Below are 23,263 nucleotides of genomic sequence, written 5' to 3'. Positions count from 1 at the left end.
AGACAAAAAGAAAAAAAAAAATGTTTAACCACAGTTCAAGAAGCTTTAGAAAAAGAACCATAAAAATTTTTGAAAATATGAATAGATTTAATAAGTAATAATAAATAATGAGACTATTATAAGAAAGTGAATATCCACTATACATTTTAACTACTTGGGAATAATGAATGAAAACGAATTAGATGCTTTGCCAACATATTTTAATTATTGGAGTTAGACTCAAGTAACCAATTGAAATATTCTGAAGTAGAAAAACAGTTCTAAGTATTGTTATACTGTACAAGCTAAATTGTTAATCAAATCAGGTACCTTGTTTGGAATTCAATTTCACTTCTAATTTTGAAAATCAGGCTAAAATTCTGGGCAGATTACTTTAAAATCAATCTAAGAATAGTGTGTGGGATTATTTCACTTTTCATAGTCAGTGAGATAAAATCTAAAAACTAAGCAGAAATTGAAGGCATTTGGGGCTGTGATGTGTGGCACAAATGCCTTCGTTTAAATTACCAGATTTATTTAGAGCGTGTCAGTGTCAGGCAGCTATTACTGCCATCACAGACTTAACACCCTTATTTGCTGCTTTTCAATTTTTGAATTTCTTTAGAAGCGAGAAATAAATCATAAGATGATTGTTTAATTCATTCTCCCATAAATTTTTTCTTAAAAATTACTGATCATCTTAAAACTTATTTGAACAGAATGTTGCCTTGACATCTTAGGAACAACAATTTAGTCAGGAGGTTCTAAAGTTAGTAATGCCACGATTAAATGAAGAAAAATATTCCATGGGTAAGAATTATTAGGGAAACAAAACTGAGTTTTCCCAAAAGGTGCTTTTTTTGGAAATCTGTGACTGGTTACCTGACTCATCCGTGGGAGTGATGTTTCATTTGTGTATGAAAATAATCTTTTTCATGTTTCAGTTCCCTTTATTTTAGTCACCAATAATATGATATCTTTATTAATTTTGATTGACTGTTTACCCTAAGTGAACAGTTGAAGTATATATAGTTTATTTCTTTAAGCAACTTATATCCTAAAAACTCTATAATAAGCAAAAAAGCGGGAAAGCAAATTAGGAATCATTTACAAGAGATATGACAAAGATTTATATTCTTAATATATAAATGCCTCATGTATCAATCAGAAGAATGCTAGCAGCCCAGTAGAAATCTAGGCAAAAAGTAAAACACAAAATTAACAAAAGAAGAAATTGAAATGGTTAATAAAAACACAGCGAATGTGTTTTACATACCAGTTAGTAAAGAGGGTACACAACAAAATGTGTTCATCTATTTAATTGTAAGGATAAGCAAAATTATGAAATTAATGTTGTCTAGAGTACAGTGAGGCTGGCACTGCATTCCTACATGTTGGTATACGTGTAAATTGGTGCAAAATTTCCAGAAGGCACTTTGGCAATAAGACTAAGGCTCAAATTTTTCATCATTGTTGAATCAGTAATCTCAGTTTTATCTTTTGTCTTTTTTTTTGTTGTTGCTATTTCTTGGGCCGCTCCTGCGGCATATGGAGGTTCCCAGGCTAGGGGTTGAATCGGAGCTGTAGCCACCAGCCTACGCCAGAGCCACAGCAACGCTGGATCCGAGCCGCGTCTGCAACCTACACCACAGCTCACGGCAACGCCGGATCGTTAACCCACTGAGCAAGGGCAGGGACCGAACCCGCAACCTCATGGTTCCTAGTCGGATTCGTTAACCACTGCGCCACGACGGGAACTCCAGTAATCTCAGTTTTAGAAATGTCAACGTCATGGGTAATCAAAAATGGTTTAAAAGAGGCACACACATGTATAGGTATCTGATTGTCCTGAGACATAGGAATGGGCAAATAAGGTATTTTGATGTGTTGGGATATTAAGCCACTTCTCTAAAAATATCATATTTGATAAGAACATTCCATGATTTGGGGAACGCTCACAATAAAATTAGGAACTCATAGATACGTGTGTGTAGTATAATCCAGGACAAAGAGTGCTGTGGTAGTGTGATGGATCAACCTGGGTGGACTGTGGTACCTAGTTATCTAACCAAATGCTGATCTAGGTGACATTAAGTAGAGGTCATACTTAATAATTTGGGCCTCATCCAATCAACTTCAGGCCTTGAGCACCAACTGAGGTCTCCTGAAGAAGAAATTCTGCCTCCAGTTTGAAACATCAACTCCTGCCTGAATTTCCAGCCCATCCCACAAATATCAGATTTGCCAGCCCCCATAATCCTGTGGGCCAGTTCCTTAAATACTTCTTCCCAGAGATATCCTATTGGTTCTGTTTCTCTGCACAACCGTGACTGGTACAACTACGAATATCCTACACGAATATCTATTCTTCTCCTTTTCCTTCCCAATTGAACCCTGAATTTTATAGCTGGACACCGGGCTATGCAGAATGAAGACTTCATTTCCCTGGCTTTCTTGGAGTTAGTTATAAACACGTGACTAGGTGCTGACCAATGAGGTATAAATAAAAGTGTTGAGTGGTAACTCCTACAAGTTTCTCTAAAGGGGATGGGCCTTCCTTCTCTTCCTCCCTCTGTCAAGCTGCCCGGAGCACAGACGTGCCTTTATCAGCCCATCAGCACCAAGACCGTGAGGGCCACACCCTAGAGATGGCAAAGCAGAAACATGGGCACCTCCATACTTCATGAAACCACTGGATCTTTTTGCATTAGTGTTTTCATTTTCTTTAGAGAAACACCCAGGAGTAGAATTGTTGTATTCTTTGGTGGTTCTGTTTTTAACGTTGCGGGGAACTTTCACATGTTCTCCGTAGAGGCTGCACCAATTTACACTCCCACTAACCGTGCCCCAGGGTCCCCCTTTTCTCCATCCTCGCCAGCACTTGTTACCCGCCGTCTCTTTGGTAACAGTCCTTCTGGCAGGTGTGAGATGGTATCGCTGCCGTTGGGATTTTCATTTCTCTGACCATAAGTGATGTTGAGTCTTTTCATTTGCCTGGATGTCTTCTTTGGGAAAATGTTTATGCAGATCCTCTGCCCGTAATTTTACTTCCAAATTGTGAGTGTGTTGTTTCCAGTGTTGTTGAGAAGTCTGCTGCTATTCTGGTTCCTGATGCATGGGAAGTAGTCTGGAGAATGTTAGGATTTCTCCTTGTCCCCACTGTCGGAAAGTAGTAGGATCACGAGCTCTATGTGGGTACATTTTCATCTATTGTCCTAAGCATGCGGCGGGCGGGCCCTTTCAGTTTGGAAACTCAGATCCTCCAGTTACTGAAATTTTTCTTAAATTATTTAACAGTTTCTCCCTCCTCGATTCTTTCTGTTCCATATTTTTGGAATACCTACATACAGATATATGAGCACTAATACCTTCTCTTTCATACGAATTCCTCTGTCTTTGTGCTTTAGTACCTAGGGTATTTCCTCAACTTTATCTCCCAGCCCTTCCATTCAGCTTTTTATTTTTTATCCCTATTATATTTTTACTTTGTTCTTTGAAATTTCCCTTAATAGTATTTTGTTCCTGTTGCTTGGATGCTGTGTTTTCCCTGAGGATACAAATTATTTTTTTTTAAGTCTTCCTCTCTGTGCAGTGAGTTTCCCCCTTTTTTCTGTTTGTTTTTCAATCTCTATGTCTTATGTTAGAGGAACTCCTGCGCTGTTTGCTCATACTTTAGGGACTCAGAAGTGTTTCTGAAAACTGTGTGGGAGTGAGTGGGGCTTGCTGTGGACAGTGGGCTTCTCTGCAGCATCCTCTGATGCGGTTCCTCTGATGCGGAACCACCAGTGTCAGCATCGGGTGGTCTTCACCTGACCTGATTCAGTCCTGCATGGAGTAGTCGTCCCATCTCCTGCCTGGAGGACATGACCTTGATATCCTAGGAAGCGGTTGTGGGGAGCAGACTGACCGCCTCACTTGCCATGTGTAAATGTTCTCTTATTCTCCTGTTTTCAGCAAAGTCCACTTTCAGCTGCACTCGCGGTCCCCCAGTCAGAGACCCTTGTGCTGCCCTTTCTGGGGAAAGAACCTCCACGGCGTCACCTGGCTGTGGCATCTTGGGTTCTGAGTGCTTCTTAAATACACCTTCTACAATTCTTCTGGGTTTTAGTCACACGGCTGGTACACCAGAGCCTCGACAGCAAATCCTCTGGGGGTTCTGAGTTGCTTCGTGACTTTCCCCATTGCTGGCTCATGCTTTTGCTTTCTTGCATTTATTCAGTGAGGTATCACTCCTCTTGCGTTCAGCTTCCCAAATGTGCTTATTATCTCCTCTACCTTTCTCTTTGTCTTTCTGTCTCCTGTCTCTTTTGTCTTTTAGTGTATATTTTTATTTCAATATTTTCAACGTCACTTATACGATTTAAATTAATTTTGTCGTTTTGTTTTAGATGTTTATGGTTTATGCTTCCTTCTTGTTTTTGGTCTTTTTCTCTATAAATCAGGTTGTATTTGCTCTTCTCTACTGTTTTGAAAAGTCAATAATCTATTTTTTTTTTTTCTTTTTAGGGCTGCACCGGCAACATATGGAAGTTCCCAGGCTAGGGGGTCTAATCAGAGCTGCAGCTGCCGGCCTGCACCAAAGCCACAGCAATGTGGGATCCAAGCTTCATTGTGACCTACACTGCAGTTTTGGCAACGCCAGATCCTTAATCCACTGAGCAAGGCCAGGGATCAGATCTGCATCCTCATGGACACTATATCAGGTTCTTAACCCCCTGAGCCACAACAGGAACTCCCCAATAATCTATTTTAAATTCTCCAATTAACCCTATTTTCCCTAAAACATTCTTTAACTAATATTTCTCCAATTCACAAGAATCAAATGTGTAATTTCACCTTTTGAGTCCCCCTCCGCCTTTTTTTTTTGTCTTTTTTTGCCATTTCTTGGGCCACTCCCACGGCATATGGAGGTTCCCAGTCTAGGGGTCCAATCGGAGCTGTAGCCACCGGCCTACACCAGAGCCACAGCAACGCAGGATCCGAGCCGCGTCTGCAAACTACACCACAGCTCACGGCAACGCCGGATCTTTAACCCACTGAGCAAGGGCAGGGACCGAACCTGCAACCTCATGGTTCCTAGTCAGATTCGTTAACCACTGTGCCACGACGGGAACTCCTCCCCCTATTTAATATAAGGAATTAGCATAACTTTCTCTCTGGCCTTATATCTTTTTCTTGCTCCTTTCTCTAATATTGAGATATTTTGAATGTCTGGATCTAGATTGTCACTCAGAAGTTTTAGGTGTCTTCTCTTTTGGTGTTTTGTTTTTGTTTGTTTGTTTGTCTTTTTGCCTTTTCTAGGGCCACTCCTGAGGCGGCCTATGAAGGTTCCCAGGCTAGGGGTCTAATCGGAGCTGCAGCTGCCGGCCTACACCACAGCCACAGCCACACGGGATCTGAGCCGTGTCTGCAACCTACACCGCAGCTCACGGCAACGCCAGATCCTTAACCCACGGAGTGAGGCCAGGGATCAAACCTGCAACCTCATGGTTCCTCGTCAGATTCGTTAACCACTGCGCCAGGACGGGAACTCCTAGGTATCTTCTCTTTTAAGAGTAATTATGACTTGTTTTAACCTGGCTCCCTAGAAAACAGAGCCCAAGGCAAAGCTTGTGAACTAATGCTTCATGGGAGGGTTCAATCCCGGGGAAGCAACAGCGAGGGGAAAAGTAAAACAGGGAGGGAAAGGAAGAGGCAGTTAGGGGGTGGCACGTTCAACGTCATGGGCAACGGCTGGGGCGTCTTTGGAGAGGCCGAGGGCAGTTCCGCGTCTTGGCTCCATCGGGGGAAGAAGAGTGAACAACCGAAGGGCCCATGTCCACCTGCCTTCTCCTATCGCTCCAAAGATGCTCCGCAGGTCCAGGTTGTGACCCCAGCCCCTGCTGGCAGCTTCGAGAGAATCCAGAGCCTACGTGGATCCCATGGAGCCCGTGCAGCGCCCACTGTAGCGTGTGTGCCAGAGCTCACGCCGAAGCTGGCTTGAACACCTGCCTGGGAAGCTGAGCCAGCTGGTGGTGGCAGGAGACAAAATGCAGTTAGAGGAATCAGGACTGTTACCGAAGGAATGGCAAGAACTTTTAACAGGGTTGCTCCGGCTGGGGAGCCTGAGCAAATGCCGAGCCCTGGGGAAGCAGAAATCAAAGGGATCTGAAGAGGTGCCTAAACGAGTGCCTCCCACCGAGTTTACCTTTTGTGGCCATATTGTAATTCCTTAGATTTTAGCTCCATTTCCCTTGCGTTAATGCTCATGGCCAGTCCTCCTTATCCCCCGCAGAAAAAGAGTTTGCAGCAATTATCTCCCGTGATTTGGTGTGGCCGTAGGGAAGGCTAGGCTAACATGATTTTTTGGTTCCAAGTGACATCTTTTATTTCCTTCTTGGTTGTTTGGGCTACTTCTTGTATAGCCTTGCAATTTAAAAACACTGTCAGGCCGTGTCTGGATGGAGGTCTTTGCCATCTACTCTTGCCAAAACCAAGGTTATTCCTTTCTGTCTGCATCTGTGGGCTTTTTTCTCATCAGGAAAGCATTCTTCCCATCCAACATGACTCTCCTCCATTTGTTTTGGTCTCGTCTCTATGCACACCAATTATCTTTTCTCTTACCTTTATCCATACGACCTCCTTCCGACCCTTCTCTCTGCATCCAGGAGTGTCTCAAGTAATCTCATCATTTATTCAATATTCCTCCAGAATCAAGTCTTTCTTTATTGCCAATGTGGATTTTTAATTCTATGGTTGCATAATTTTTCTATCATTCCAGTCCTTTATTTCATTCGTAACATTCTATTGAGTTGCCATTTCAGCCTATCGTCCTAAATCTTTCTTCTCACACTTTGGCTGAATATTTATAGAACATGCATGGCTTTTTATATAGTCTATTAAGGATGTAAACAGCCTCTTGAAGTTTTCTTTTGGATCCTGCTTCTTTTTGAGTCTCTACATGCCAGTTTCTCTTCCTTCTTATGAAGCATTTTGTCCTAGGCTCCATGTTGACTTTTCTCTCAACTCACTTTTCAGTAAGAGTCCTTAGAATTAGTGTTTGCCAGCAGACAGAATGTGTATATTTCTCTTGGTCGTATTCCCTACCCACTTGTATACATGCCAGTTCTTGTCTCCATTTCCACGTCTATTAGCCATTGTCTCCTGCTGTTTCGCTCCACCGCTGCTTCCTACCCCACTGTTTGAGCATCTGTTCTTCTGAAATGATGGAGCACATGAAAAACTACAACATTCTCAGTGGGCACTGCTCTTAGGTTCACCCTCTCTCTGCCCTACCTGCAAGGCTCTTTGGTAGGACTCTGCATTTCTCAACACTCAGCCGGCTCCCTCCTTCCTGCCAGGCTGTTTTCTTGGCGCTCTTCTCTCTCTGGAACAACAGGAAAAGCTGAGGGGGGCAGAGGGAGAAAGGGAGGGAGAGGGGATGGATACCATTCTCGTGGCCTCAAAAAGTGATGCCTACCAGGTAAAAGGATAGCCACAGAATGTCTAGTTGGTACAGACCCTTGATCTGAGACAGAGTGCGAAGAGAGATTCTGTATCTTTGATCCTTTTTCACAGTGTCTGACTCATTTGATAAAACTTGGCTAGGCTCTGAAGGGAAGTCTTGGTAGGAATTGGTTTATGTAGCTCAGTATGCCTTACATTTAGGAGTTTTTATGTCAGGCTTACTGTTGGCTGCTGCACGGAGCTTTCATCTTAATGGTTTTTACATTATGACTGAGGACTGAAGGCGAAAAATAAGCATCTGTCAAAATATCTAAACTTTGAGGACATCGCCACTGAATTACAGCTGTGTTCAATGATCGCATTAAACCAACAATAGCTACAGCACAAGGGGTTACCCTGAGAGACAGCTGGGAACCAGGAGAGATGTTAAGCCAAGGAATAGCACCAGTTGCAGGGAGAGTGCAAAAATGTTTTCCTAGTGCATGAGTAGAGATCTGAATGTTTCCCTCTGATCATCGAAGTTTCATACGTTCAGACTCAAGCCTATTTGGAAACAAAAGCTTTGGAAGGTTTTTGTCTCTGTTTTGGCCGAACTCGGGGCTTTCGGAAGTTCCTAGACCAAGGATCCAACCAAGCCACAGCAGCGACCTGAGCTCCTGCAGTGACACTGCCGATCCTTAACCCACTGAGCCACGAGAAAACTCCAAACATCCAGTTATATTTAAAACCTCTCGGGAGTTCCTGTTGTGGCGCAGTGGTTAACGAATCCGACTAGGAACCATGAGGTTGCGGGTTCGGTCCCTGCCCTTGCTCAGTGGGTTAATGATCCGGCGTTGCCGTGAGCTGTGGTGTAGGCTGCAGACGCGGCTCGGATCCCTCGTTGCTGTGGCTCTGGCGTCGGCCGGTGGCTACAGCTCCGATTCAACCCCTAGCCTGGGAACCTCCATATGCCGCGGGAGCGGCCCAAGAGATAGCAACAACAACAACAAAGACAAAAAGACCAAAAAAAAAAAAAAAAAAAATTAAAAAAAAAAGATAAAACCTCTCATGGTTTAAGTTGAGCCTGTTGTTTTCAAAACAATAAACTGTTTAAATCCAGGTATTTAAAAGTAAGACTTTATACCTGGTCAGGGTCTGAGAACATAGTACTGTGCCAGTTTTTCGCATCAAAGAAAACTGGTGAAAGGCTACTAGAGAACAGCCACTTTGCTTGCATCCAGCTTCCTTTACACTTCCCTTTGTGTGGGGGGAGGGTGTGTATTTCCTTTTGACGGACAACATCAAGGTCAGAACGTCAGGAATGAAGCAAGATAACATAAAGAATATGCAGTGGAGCCTCAAATGAAAACGACTCTTCAATGTTTGTAATTGAGTAAAAGGGGACCGTAACACAAGGACATTCGTTATCATAGATCTATCAAAGCATTCAAGCCGCTAAGTAGCTTTGAGGGTTTGTTGCTGCTTCTGAAACAGGCATCTCGCAAAAAAAAAAAAAAAAAAAAAAGCTATTTTTATAGTCTCGTAACAGGTTGTCATTCTCAACTCATGTGGAAATATGGCATCACAAGGTTTATGAAATATATATTTCTTATTGATTCTACGCTTTTAAGTTGAATTTCACATTTTCAATCCAAGAATCAATAATTTATGGAATTAATTTTTCATTATAACTCTCTCACAGCTGCTGAATTAGGAATGTTCTGACACTAAGCAGGAATGTAAATTGAACATATTTCTATGCAGGCTTTCTACGGAGAAGTGAATCGGGGAGCTGGGCTGCTATAGAGTTGCCAAATATTTGTGTATTTCATTTCAATATATTTGGGCCTGAATCATGCAGACACCTTTAAAAGCACAGCTTAAACAGCTTTATTCGTTCTGGTAATGAATGAATCGTGGTAATACATAAGCCTCCTAATTAAAAACCCGTTAGCAGGGTTAACTGTTAAACATTTATTTCTCGCAAATGTCTCTTGGACAAGTTAGTTAGCCCTAACCCAGAAGATCAAAGCTGGAAATAAATTAGTTCAAGCCTAAAAAGAATAAGAGTAAGTAAGAATTTTAATAAAAATAGAGGCTTCCACTTGTGCTCTTCATCTGACGGCTACTAATATTCAATGAAGTCTGATATGTTATCATTGAGACACAAGCCCGAAGGGGCTTTGTATGTCAGAGTGAATGATACTTCAGTATTGTTCTATATGTGCTTAATAGATACCCGACAGTGTTCTAGGTGAAAGAGATTTATCAGCAAACAAAAAAGACAAAAGTTCCTGCTCTTGTGGAGTTCACATCCTAGCGAGTGGAGGAAAGCTGTAAGCAATAAACAAAATAAGTACATACATTATTTAGTATGTTAGAAGGTGACAAATTCGGACTTCCCGTCGTAGCCCAGCGGTAATGAAACTGACTAGTATCCATGAGGACACAGGTTCCAGCCCTGGCCTTGCACAGTGGATTAAGGATCTGGCATTGCCGTGAGCTATTAGACATGGCTCGGGTTGTGGCTCTGGCGTAGGCCGGCAGCGGTAACTCCAATTTGACCCCTAGCCTGGGAACTTCCATATGCCACAGGTATGGCCCTAGAAATCAAAAAACAAACAAACAAAAGAACAACCCCCGCCCCGAAAAAAAAACACAGGTGACAAATGCTATGAGAAAAACATAGAGCAGGCTAAGAGCGATCAGGAGCGATTCCAGTTTTAACTCGGGAAGTCAGAGTGGTCAGGCTTTCCTGGAAATATGACAGCTGAGCGAAGATTTGAAGGGGGAGAGAGAATGAGCTATGAATGTATCCGGGGGAAGAGCACTTGAGCCAGAAAAGCTGGCGCAAAAGGCTTGAGGCGGGAGCGGGCCCAGGAGGCAGGTCTGGGGAGCAGGAGGAGGCCGGTGTGCTGAAACAGAAGTCAGTGAGAGAGCGAGTGGCACCAAAGGTGCGACAGTTAGCAGGGAACGGTGGATCACACGGGGCCTTGAAGGTCATCAGAAGGACTTGAGCTTTAACTCCGAGAGAGTGGGAAGCCAGTAGAGGGTTGTAAGCAGAGGGGAGAGAAACTCCAGCTTCTGTTGTAACGGGATTACCCTGGTTGCTCTCTTGACAAATGACTTTCAAGAGCAAGGCAGACATAAACAGGAAGACCTGTTAGGAGGCTATGGCGATAAGCAGGTGAGAGCTGATGTGGTTCAGACAAGGGGGCATCAGGCTCTGGATACACTTGGACGAGACTTCCTGATGGGTGAGATGGGGCGTCCAAGAGAGGGGCAAGCTATTCGAATTCAACAATAGGAAAAATGTGAGGTATTCGCAGATGGGGAAGAGGAGCAGTGGTACAGATTGTTCGGGAAATAGAAGTTCAGTCTTGGACACGTGCAATTTGAGATGGTTGTGAGTAGGAATATTAAATAGATGGTTGCATGTACCAGTGTGGCGTTCAGGAGAAAGCTAGGGCTGGAGATAGACATGTGGGATCTGTCAGCATATGGAGTATGTCTAAAGCCACGAGTGGATGAGATCAGCAAGGGAGCAGGTACAGTTGACCCTTGAACAACACAGGTGTTAGGGATGCTGGACCCCTGGGAAGTCAAAAAAAGTCACTTTTGACTCCCCCGCAATTTAACTAGTCATAGCCCACTGTTGCCTGGAAGCCTTACAGGAACAGTCGATTAATGTACATGTTATCTGTATAACATACTGTATTCTTACAATAAAGTAAGCTAGAGAAAAGAAAATATGGAGAAAATCATGTGGGAAAGATAATACATTTACAGTAGTGTGTGTGATACCATAATTTCACATCATCTGTTTACGAGATGAATCATCTGTTAGTATCTACATGGAGATTGCCTTATATGCTACAAACCACTGTAGATGTTATGTGTATTACCCGCACTAGATCTCAAAACCGAAAAGATAAAAAAAAAAACACCTCATTTCTATTTCCAGGTAAAACAATTAATAAATTGATAACGAAGCAGCAATATGATTGCTTTATGGCATGGTTAATGTTTTTGATACATTTGCTTTATAGTAGCCTGGTCTATACACTAAAAATGACTTGTTATAACGTTTTCATGGCATGCAGTATTACAGTCATATTCATAACACAATATTGGAAACATTCTTGGGAGTTCCCGTCATGGTTCAGTGCAAATGAATCTGACTAGTATCCACGAGGACACAGGTTCAATTCCTGGCCTCGCTCAGTGAGTTAAGGATCGGTGTTGCTGTGAGCTGAGGTGTAGGTCGCAGACGTGGCTTGGATCTGGCATTGCTGTGGCTGTGGTGTGGGCCAGCGGCTATAGCTCAGATTTGACCTCTAGCCTGGGAACCTCCATATGCCACAGGTGAGGCCCATATATATATGAAACATTCTTACTTAAAAAAAACTTACCTGTGGGAGTTCCCATCGTGGCGCAGTGGTTAACGAATCCGACTAGGAACCATGAGGTTGCGGGTTCGGTCCCTGCCCTTGCTCAGTGGGTTAACGATCCGGCGTTGCTGTGAGCTGTGGTGTGGGTTGCAGACGCAGCTCGGATCCCGCGTTGCTGTGGCTCTGGCGTAGGCCGGTGGCTGCAGCTCCGATTCAACCCCTAGCCTGGGAACCTCCATGTGCCACGGGAGCGGCCCAAGAAATAGCAAAAAGACAAAAAAAAAAACAAAAACAAAAACAAAACTTACCTGTGATTGTGATTATAGGCTGATACACAGTTTCTCCAATTATGAGAGAGAAAGAGAGGCATACTGTATAGTAATATAACTCTTTGAAAGCAAAGTTATAAAAGTGTAAGAAAACTCACACACTATTAATTTTATATTAAATATTCATGTCTAGGTAAGGATAGACTAATATTTACATATATTTTATACATTCATGACATGCCTATTTTTTCTTAATATTTTGAATATTTCTAGGCTAGTGGTTTATCTGTGATTTTTTCCAAATTGTCACAAATCTTCAAAAATTTTTCCAGTATATTTTTGAAAAAAATTCACATATCAGTGAATTGACTACAAGGGTCAACTGTACAGCCAAGAAAACAAAGAGCTGCAGGATTGCACTTTGAGTGCTCTCAAGAAGTTGAGTGTGGGAGTTCCTGTCATGGCACAATGGAAACGAATCTGACTAGGAACCATGATGTTGCGGGTTCGATCCCTGGCCTTGCTCAGTGGGTTAAGGATCCGGCATTGCCATGAGCTGTGGTATAGGTTGCAGATGCGGGTCGGCTCTGGCATTGCTGTGGCTGTGGCTGTGGCTGGCAGCTACAGCTATGATTAGATCTCTTGCCTGGAAACCTCCATATGCCGCAGGTGCGGCCCTAAAAAGACAAAAAGACAAAAAAAAAAAAAAAAAGGCTGAGTGTTTAGGAAAAAACAATAAAGGCTGTTAGAAAGTAACTAGTGAGATGAGCGGAAAATCAGGAGATCACAGAGTGGGAAACCAAGGGAAGAACATGTTTCCAGGAGGGAAGTTCCCCTGCAGCAAAAGATACTGATCCACCAAGTAAAGTTACTATTGAAACTGCTGAAGTTAACAAGTACCTTGACAAGACCAATTTCTGTGGCATGCTGGGGAAAAAAAAAAGCCCAACCGGAGTAAGTTTAAGAAAGGATGGAAGAAGAGGGAGTCAAAACACATTATAGATAATGTTTTTGAGTTTTACTGTAAAGGAGAGCAGGAAAATGGGATGGGTAGCTGGAATGGGAAGCGGAATCAAGAGATTTTAAGATGAGAAATAACAGCATGTTATTTGCTATTGATAAAGGTCCAGTGAGAGGAGAAATTGTTATGTGAGAGACAGGACAGAATTGTTGGAACCACATTCTTCTTCTTTTTTTTTTTTTCTAAATCTTTTCAGGGCTGTACCTGTGGCATAGAGAAGTTCCCAGGCCTGGGGCTGAATCAGATCTTGTAGCCACCGGCCTACACCACAGCCACAGCAACGCCAGATCCAAACCGCGTCTGCAACCTACACCACAGCTCACAGCAGCACTGGATGCTTAACCCACTGAGCAAGGACAGGGATCGAACCCGTGTCCTCATGGATACTAGTCAGCTTCATTGTCACTGAGCCACAGTGGGAACTCCTGGAACTACATTCTTGAGTAAACAAGAAATGGAGTCTAGTTTCTCCTGGAGGGCTGGCCTTGTATAAGAGCATGCTCAGTTCATCCGCTATGATTGGAAGAAGAGCAAAATCTGTGGGTACCCATGATGGCAGATGGATAGATGTGTTTACGGGCATCGGTGGAAGTTTGCTTTGGGATGCTCTTATTTATCTCATTCAAATAGTAAACGAGTCCTTCAGCTGAAAGTGAGGACGAAGAAGAGGTGCTGGATATTTGAAGAGAAGAGAAGGTATCAAAGAGTTATTTACAAGAGTAGGAGAATGAATGGACTGGGCAGATATAGTATAATTGCCACATAATAATAAGGGAACAGTTGAATAATGATGAGAGCAGGAAAACATATTGAGTGCTTATGTTTTAGGCTTATGTATGTAAACCAATGAACTGGAACAATTATTATCCCTAGTTTAAGAAACGGAGACGTTGCCACTTATCTGTGGTCACATAGCTAAGTAAATGGTGCAGGCGTGACATGAAGCCAAGTGTTTTGACTCCAGCGACAAGGCTCTTTTTTCTATAAATCAAATGTTTGTTGATTGAATGAAGGAATGACTGAATGTGGGAAGGATCAATTAAAGGGAAGAACAATCAATGCCATCTCCACCACCTGTGGCTTTCTGCTACGTCATTCCTGCCACACATGGACACTAAATGGTGTGTTTCACATCTTATAACCGGGCGCTTGTGTGGAGGAGGAGGTCTAGGGGTAGGGATGTGGCCTTGACATCTGAAAGGTTTTGGCTTTGACTCTCAGACCCTTTCTCATGGGCTGTGTTATCCTGGCCAAGCAACGTAATCTTTCTGAGCTCCAGTTTTCTCAATTTTTAAAATGAGAATAACCTATGTTTCACAGCATTCACGGAGAAGATTAATAGAATCGTGTATGCACAGCACCTGCTAGTACCTGGGACAAAGGAGACTCTCCATAAGATCAGTTTTGTTTTGTTTTGGCTTTTTAGGACCACACCTGAGGCATATGGAGGTTCCCAGGCTAGGGATCGAGTCAGAGCTACAGCTGCCAGCCTACACCACAGCCGCAGCGATGCAGGATCTGAGCCACATCTGTGACCTACACCACAGCTCACAGCAACGCCAGATCCTTAACCCACTGAGCGAGGCCAGAGATCGAACCTGCACCCTCCTGGTTCCCAGTTGGATCCGTTTCTGCTGCGCCACAACAGGAATTCCAAGATCAGTTTTCTTTTCCCTCCCTGTTCTGGTGAGTTGCCCGGAACTTCAGTACCTTCCTAGAAATGGATCCTTCTTTGCACTTGCCAGTTTCACTACCTGAACTGGAGTCTTTGCTCTCTACACAGCCACGTCTCCTGGCAGCCTGACTGCTGGAGAAGGACCACTGCCCTGCGCTCCACTTGTTGGGATCCTTTGTGCTTAATCTTGACCCCTCTGTTATTAGCCTGCTCTGAAACGTGAGGACGTTCCAAGGAGAGTCCTCTGGCAGTACCAAACCCTCCTGCCCCATCAGCTGCTGCCTCAATTCCTTGAGTTCCAGATGGTGTGGCTCCAGCCAGGTCTTGACTCTTCCGGTATGTCTTGTCACGCATTAACGAACTGTCCGGGAGTTCCCATTGTGGCTCAGCTGTTAACGAACCCGACTAGGATCCATGAAGATGTGGGTTCGATCCCTGGCCTCGCTCAGTGGGTTAAGGATCTGGCGTTGCTGTGACGTAGGTGGAAGACGTGGCTTTGATCCCATGTTGCTGTGGCTGTGGTGTAGGCTGGTGGCTACAGCTCCATGTTGACCCCTATCCTGGGAACCTCCCCATGCCGTGGGTGCAGCCCTAAAAAGACCAAAAAACAAACAAACAAACAAAAAAAAAAACAAAACACCCAAAACCAACCAAACAAACAGAAAACCCAAACCAAAAAAACCGGCCAACAGAGGCGGCAGAAGAGTGCACTTAATTTTATTATCAGTTACAGGAAACACATTTACAAAACGGCTACCTCCGGGCATAATTGATCCGTATTACAAGTGTGTGCCAAAGCATGTTTCCTAGAGCACTCTTCCCCCCCAGGAATACATATTTTATAAAGGAAGATACATACTGTCATATTCTAGGCATTAGGCTCTAAGCAAGCGGTGGGTTTGCTTTTCATTTTTAAATTTTTACAAGGGTGACAACCAGTGCCTAATAACTTGCTGTGCTTCAGTCAGGGCTGAAGATAGCAGAGTCCCAAAAAGAAAGCCAAAGACTGCCATGAAAATGTCTCTTTTTCATAATTTAGATAAACCAGAGGCCAATTTGATTTTATGCTTACGGTAGTACCGCAACAATTGAGACTGAATTTTAGAAAACCGTGAAAAATCAATTCCAGACAATTCAATCGAACACGAAAAAACCCAGGCTTTCTCCGAATCCCTTCCCAGCTGCCGCACACGTGGCGCTCCAACCAGAGGGACACGTGGGGCCAGGTCGCCGCAGCAGGTGCGCCTGCGCAGGAGCCCGGCGAGCGGACGGGGCGGGGGCGGCGGGAGCGCGCGGCACGGGGCCTCTCCGCGCGGCCGCGGAGCTCGCTGCTCGTGGAAGGTTCTGGAAGCCTGGGAGCGGCGGCGCCGGCGCGGAGACCGGCGGTCCGGTGGTTCGCAGGCTGCGGGACGAGCGGCAGAGCGGGTGCGCCTTCCTCAGCCTCGCGGAGGTGAGTGTCCGCCCCGGCCCGGCGGCTCCTCCCGCGGGTGTTCGCCAAGGACCACGGAGCCGCCCGCCCTGCGGGTCGCGGTTTGCTGTGGGTCTCGTGGGCGGGTGGCGGTTGGGGATCCTCGGAAGGACGCGAAGAGGCCCGCAGGCCCGCGTGGAAAGCGGTGTTCGGGTTCCTTGGGTTACTGGTTTTAAATTTGAGCGGGTTCCCGGCGTGGCCCAGGGGGTTGAGAACCCCGTAGTGTCCGTGAGGGCGCGGGTTCGATCCCTGGCCTCGCTCAGTGGGTTAAGGATCCGGCGTTGCCATGAGCTGTGGTGCAGGTCGCAGACGCGGCTCGGATCCCGCGTGGCTGTGGCTGTGGTGTAGACCAGCGGCTGCAGCTCCAATTGGACCCCTAGCCTGGGAACCTCCATATGCCGCGGGTGCGGCCCTAGATAAAAAAGACCAAAAGAGAAAAAATTGATAAGGTGAGAGACAGAAAACTATGAGAACAAAAGCTTGGGTTCCCAGGACTTGGAAGTGGCAGAAGGGCCATTGAGTCCAATGTTTGGTTTTCGGCGGAGGCCGCGGCCCGCGGAGGTGACGCCGTGGCCCGAGGGCAGGGGCTTCGGGGGCAGCTGCTGGTCCAGGACCGACCGCATCCCCCAGACGCGGGGACGCCTTGCACCCCAGCCCTGTTTTTCTGCTTGATTCTCAGGCGTTAGTAGTTTTCCCCTGGGGATCTGTGACCCCCGTTCCTTTCTCACTCGCGCACAAGAGTATTCAACCTCTCTTAGCTTCAGTTGCATTAGTTCAAATTGTTTGTTAAAACTACATGGACGAGTGTGAGGATTTAAAGGACCGTACTGGGCTACCTCGGAGGAATGGGGCTGGGGGGGTTCCAGGCCACCCATGGGCACGGCCCGTGGAGTTTGTGATTTCCTGGTGCATCTAAAAATTGTTTCATCCTGTGCTGTACTCTGAAGTGTGTAATAGCATTTTAAAAAACTTTTTTCAGAAGTGACAACTAGTTCTCGTATGTTTTTACATTTGCTAATATCACAGTTTCTTTTAGGGGTTGTTTTTTGTTTTTGGTTTTTGGTTTTTCTTTTTTTTCTTTTTCGGCTACTGTGCAGCATGTGGAAATTCTCAGGTCAGGGATGGAATCGAGCTGCAGCTGCAACCTGTGTCACAGCAGCAGCAACACAGGACCCTTAACCCACTTGCACCAGGCTGGGGATGGAACCTGTGCCACCTCAGTGACAGTGCTGCATCCTTAACCTGCTGTGCTACAGCAGGAACTCCCTGTAATAGCATTTTTGTGACTAAAAAAAACACAATGTGCATATTTCAATTTTAAAATATTTTTTTAGAAACCCACCCTTGTCTAAGGCAGGCTTACCACAGACCTTCACTTTGTAAAGACAGCAGTGACAACACAGTATCTCTGAATGACAGCAAAGCAAAGTAAATAAGACAAGGTTTGCCTGTGTATTTTGTGGATCTGTTATGAGGCGGATTGTCCTTAGCTAGACAGTAAATTAAGTTGTATGGGAGGAAGTGAACATTGCAGTCCTTCCCCCAGCCAATCATCGACTTATTCAAAAACAAAGTTTGAGTATCTACTTGGTGTCAGGTGTTGTAGATACAGTATTGGATAAAGCAGGTGTCCCTGCTCTCATAGAGCTAGTTAATTTCTCACTCATTTGTTCACGCACTAAATGAGGAAATTGTAGAGCAGCTGGTTTGGACCCAGCAGGAAGAACTTTCTAATTATTAGAGTTGTTCAGGAGAATAAAACTGCCTTAGGAGATTTTAGCTCACCATCCCTGAAAGTGACTTTCGTTTAGATTAGTTGGCTTCTAAATTTTGCTTTCAACTACTTTTGTATTAAGTAATATGAAGATTATAAATTTGGTTGATGTTAAAAAGGTTGTGATTTGGGGAAAATGAAATATGTTTATAAGTAATTTTATTGGGCAAAATATAGTGAGTGCTTAACGGAGGTGTTGTAAGGTGGTTTCTGAAGAAGGTCTCGTGTAGTTTCAGGAGACAGGACTTCTAATGGGCCTTGAAGGATACTTTGTAAAATAAACTTTTTTTTAGAACAGTTTCAGATTAACAGAAAAATTGGGATAATAGTACAGTGTATTCCCATAGACTCCATACCTAGTTACCCCTGTTATTAATGTTTTATATTTTTATGGTACCTTTGTTACACATAACAAGCCAGTTTTACTGCGTCATCATCATCATTGTCTGTGTCCACGGCATGTGGAGGTTCCTAGGCCAGGGACTGAAGCTGCACCATGGCAGTGACATTGTTGGATCCTAACCCCTTAGGCCACCAGGGAATTCCACTATATTATTATTTATTAAAGTCCATGGTTTATTCAGATTTCCTCATTTCTTACACTAATACCCCCCCCCCCCGTTTTCTTCCTGTTTGGGATTCCAGCCTGTATTTAGTTGTGTTTAGTTGTAACGTTTCTTTGGTTCCTCTTGACTGTTACAGTTTTTCAGACCTTCTTAGTTATCAATGATCTTGGCAGCTTTGAGGAGTGCTGGTCAGATATTTTATAGGATGCTCTATTATTGGAGCGTATGTGTGGTGTTTTTCTCATGACTGGGCGAAGTTAGGCACTCATGAGAGGAGGACTACTCCATGTCAAGAGTACATGCTTTCCCGCTTCCTGTTGTGGCTCAGCGGGTTAAGAATCTTGACTAGGATCCATGAGGATGTGGGTCCATTCCCTGGCCTTGCTCAGTGGGTTCAGGGTCCGGTGTTGCCATGAACTGCAGCATAGGTTGCAGATGCAGCTGGCATCTGATGTTGCTGTGGCTGTGGCAGATCCCAGCTGCAGCTCCAGTTTGACCACTAGCCTGGGAACTTCCATGTGCCATAGGTGTGGCCCAAAAAAGCAAAATAAAAAGGCATATGGCAAAACCCTTCCTCTGCAGCCAGGACCCTCCCTTGCTTGTTCCTGGTTTGCTATGACCTTTATTTTGCTTCCGACTTCTGGACTTAGTGTTTGTACTTGGTCAATGTGCCAGGCACTGTGCCAGGCGGTGAGAATGCAAAGATGAATAAAACACTGTCCCTCTTCTTCAAGAGCCTCCAGGGAGAAGTCTTTTCATTGAGAACACAGCTACGTGTTTCCCATTTCCCACCCTCACCCCCACCCCCACCGTGCCAGGTACTGAGGCGGACGGACCAGTCACTCATCCTGGGGCTCTCTGATCCTCTGCTGATTGAGGGGAAAAGAAAGAGAATATAGCTGTGTAAAGAAACATTACAGCTATGTAATGATTTCTATAATAAAGAGGTATTTGGAGTACTAATATTTCCACAGAGAAGGAAGGTCCTAATTGCCTGTAAAGAACAGGAAAAGCACAAATTGCTTACTGCAAAATAGAAGTAGGAGAAGTTCCTGTCATGGTTCAGTGGGTACTGAATCTGACTAGTATCCATGAGGCTATGGGTTTGATCCCTGGCCTTGCTCAGTGGGTTAAGGATCTGGCCTTGCCATGAGCTGTGGTGTAGGTCACAGACTCAACTCGGATCCTGCGTTGCTGTGGCTGTGGTGTAGACCGGCAGCTGCAGCTCCGATTAGACCCGTAGCCTGGGATTCTCCATATGCTGTGGGTACGGCCCTAAAGAGACAAAAATAACAATAAAATGTAGGTAGGAATTGACACGGAGGGGAGGGAGTTTTAGTCAGAATAAGAAAGGGAAGGAGATGTGAAGAAAGCATTTTGTTGAGGACTCCAAGTTCTTCACAATAGCCGAGTGGGCAGAGTGTGTTAGGAAATGGCAAGACAGCCTCTCCTCATACCAGCTGCAGTGCCGACGAGCTTCCGAGGGAGGGTGAGAGAAGGTAGGAATGAGCAGCCATGGACGGTTGAACTGCTAACAGCACCATGCTTTGCAGCAGCATTTCAGCAGAGTTTAGAATACTTTTTACAGAAAAATCATTGCGACAAGCTGTCAGGAGTTCCCATCGTGGTTCAGTGGTTAATGAATCCGACTAGGAACCATGAGGTTGCGGGTTCGATCCCTGTCCTTGATCAGTAGGTTGAGGATCCGGCGTTGCTGTGAGCTGTGGTGTAGGTCACAGACATGGCTTGGATCCTGCGCTGCAATGACTGTGGTGTGGGCCGGCGGCTATAGCTCCAGTTCACCCCTTAGCATGGAAACCTCCATGTGCTGTGGGTGCAGCCCCAGAAAAAGGCAAAAAGACAAAAAAAAAAAAAAACCACAAAAAAACAAACAAAAAAACCCTACCCAAACAGCTTTTTGTTTTTTGTCTTTCTAGGGCTGCACCTGCGGCATATGGAGGTTCCCAGGCCAGGGGTTGAATCAGAGCTGTAGCCGCCGGCCTACACCAGAGCCACAGCAACACCAGATCTGAGTCGTGTCTGCGACCTACACCACAGCTCACGGCAACACCAGATCCTTAACCCCCTGAACAAGGCCAGGGATTGAACCCGCAACCTCATGGTTCCTAGTTGGCTTCATTTTCACTGTGCCATGATGGGAACTCCTGGCAGGCTAACTTTTTGTCTTTCTGTGTTTTCTTGAGCCGCTCCCACAGCACATGGAGGTTCCCAGGCTAGGGGTCTAATCAGAGCTGTAGCCACTGGCCTACATCACAGCCACAGCAACACGAGATCCGAGCCACGACTGCAACCCGCACCACAGCTCACGGCAACATCGGATTCTTGACCCACTGAGCAAGGGCAGGGATCGAACCCGCAACCTCATGGTTCCTAGTCAGATTCGTTAACCACTGCGCCACGACGGGAACTCCATGGCAGGCTAACTTTTTAACTTGCAAGTAGAATAAATCTTCAGACCTTTCATGGTCCTTGACACAATTCTTTCTTCTTTAAGTTAATGTTCTGAAATGGAAACCATTGCTTTTAATAATGGTTAATAAGAAGCATAATATTGAATGAGCTGAACGTATAACAAAACAGGTACATTTTCAGTGTCAAATTTTGACTTAAATATTTGGATGTCTCCATTACCCTAATTTTATTTCTTTTTAATTTACTCATTCATCAAACAAACATTTCTGTGTTCTTTTTGCTGTTATTTTTCTCAGATTGTTGTCACCATTAGAGGCTGGGTTGGTCCATAGAGATGGCTGAAGGTGATGGAAAAGAAAAGATAAAATGGACAACCACCATTATTATTAGCGCATCTCTTAAGGTAAAAGGGGCATTTGGGCCATTGATCTTTTAGTATTATTATTATTTTGCTTTTTGGGGCCACATCCATAGCATATAGAGGTTCCCAGCCTAGGGGTTGAATAGGAGCTACAGCTGCTGACCTACACTACAGCTCACGGCAACGCCGGATCCTTAACCCACTGAGCCAGGCCAGGGATCGAACCAACAACCTTATGGTTCCTAGTTGGATTCATTTCTGCTGTGCCACAAGGGAATCTCCGTGCCATTGATCTCTAATTAAAAAGTAAAAGCTATAAAAGTATTTTAAAAGATCTTTAGCTTGTATCCAAAATTGTATGAATCAGCAAGTGCATAGTCTAACGTATATTTTAAAGATAAATTATGAACATCATTGTATTCATTTTCCTACTTCTCTAAATACTTGAAGGTTGGAAATTTTCTCAAGTTCTTTTTTTTTAAGTCTGTTCTGATAGAGCTGTTAAATGGTTCCAGAAACAGTAATGCATATGCACAAATAAAGTTATTTGACAAGTACGCAGCAGAAACTGATCTGTCTTGACTTTGGTGTTGGGAGGAGGCTGTCTCCCCACAGTGTGGAAGGGAAGTGAACAGGGAGTTGATTGTCTGAGGGCAGGTAGTTAGTCCACAACGTTTTAAACTCTACAGAGTTCCTGTTGTGGCTTGGCCATTAACGAACCCGACTAGCATCCATGAGGAGGTGGGTTCGATCCCTGGCCTCGCTCAGTGGGTTAAGGATCCAGTGTTGCTGTGAGCTGTGGCATAGGTTGCAGATGCGGCTCAGATCTGGCAACAGCTCTGATTCGACCCCTAGCCTGGGAACTTGCATATACTAGGGGTGCAGCCCTAAAGAGACAAAACAAAAACAAAAAACCAACTCTTTAGTCAACAGGATTTCTCCATTGCCCTGATATTTATTTTATGGACACCAGCTGATGTCTAGACTCAAAGTGCAAGAAGTGATTGTTCCATGGTAAAGCAGACAGAGGCTAGAATAAGACTTTAAATTAGATATTTTTGACCATGCCCATGGCATGTGGAAGTTCTAGGGCCAGGGATCGAACCCAAACCACAGCAATGACAATGCTGGGTCCTTAACCCACTGAGCCACCACGGAACTCCTAAATAAGATTTTTTTTTTCAATCCACCCCGTCCTTTCGCTGCTGCCTCAAGCTGCACTTTGCTGTTTGCTTTAGCCATCTAACACAATACCACGTAACAGTCTAAAATAGCCTTAAGTCTCACTGAAATTTTTCATGCTTGTTTTTGTTAGGTTTCTGGGATCCATATTTTTTCCTTGTTTTTATAGCTTTTCCAAATTGATTTTGAAAGAGGGAGCTAGCAACTCATGCTAATTTGCAAAAACAACTACTTTTAATTCATTTATTTGTTATGTTTATCTCTCTTGCTTGTGCTTTCTATTTGTTTCACCCTTTTCTCTGTTTCTTTTTTCTTGGTGTTTTTTGTATTGGTTATTTTTTTCTCATTTTTTTTCTTAACTAACTTTGGAAGATATATGCTTCATTTCTGTTTTTTGTTGTTGTTGTTGGGTTTTTTTGTTTGTTTGTTTTTTGTTTTTTTGTCTTTTTAGGGCGGATGCACCCATGGTATATGGAGGTTCCCAGGCTGGGGGTTGAATCAGAGCTGTAGCCGAAGCTACACAACCTACACCACAGCTCACGGCAACGCTGGATCCTTAACCCACTGAGAGAGGCCAGGGATCGAACCTGCATCCTCATGGATTCTAGCCAGGTTTGTTAACCACTGAGCCACAAAGGGAACTCCTCTAGCTCTGTTTTTTAATTACCCTAGAAATTTAACATGTGTACTTAGCTCCACAAAATACAAAGTAAATAATT

At 44.4% G+C, this 23,263-nt stretch overlaps 1 protein-coding gene across 4 annotated transcripts in view; it reads left to right on the top strand.

Moving 5' to 3' along the window:
- Window positions 1-16,046: 16,046 nt before the first annotated feature.
- C4H1orf146 (chromosome 4 C1orf146 homolog) overlaps window positions 16,047-23,263 on the top strand; it is a 33,001-nt gene continuing 25,784 nt past the window's right edge. For 3 of the 4 annotated variants that reach the window (XR_014842846.1, XR_014842845.1, XR_014842847.1), the window contains exons 1-2: window positions 16,047-16,210; window positions 21,298-21,404. Coding sequence is in view for 1 of the 4 variants with exons in the window: in NM_001435424.1 (NP_001422353.1) it covers window positions 21,336-21,404 (69 nt within the window). In the remaining 3 variants the exon portion in view is untranslated. 4 annotated transcript variants of the gene reach the window in all.

The sequence above is a fragment of the Sus scrofa genome, chromosome 4, assembly GCF_054392235.1.
Source record: "Sus scrofa isolate SSC_HxYL_T2T_F1_AM1 chromosome 4, Sscrofa_HxYL_maternal_Yorkshire_Landrace_v2.0, whole genome shotgun sequence".
Taxonomy (NCBI): domain Eukaryota; kingdom Metazoa; phylum Chordata; class Mammalia; order Artiodactyla; family Suidae; genus Sus; species Sus scrofa.
Note: the sequence above shows the minus strand (reverse complement) of the source record. Positions and strands in the feature narration are given on the sequence as shown.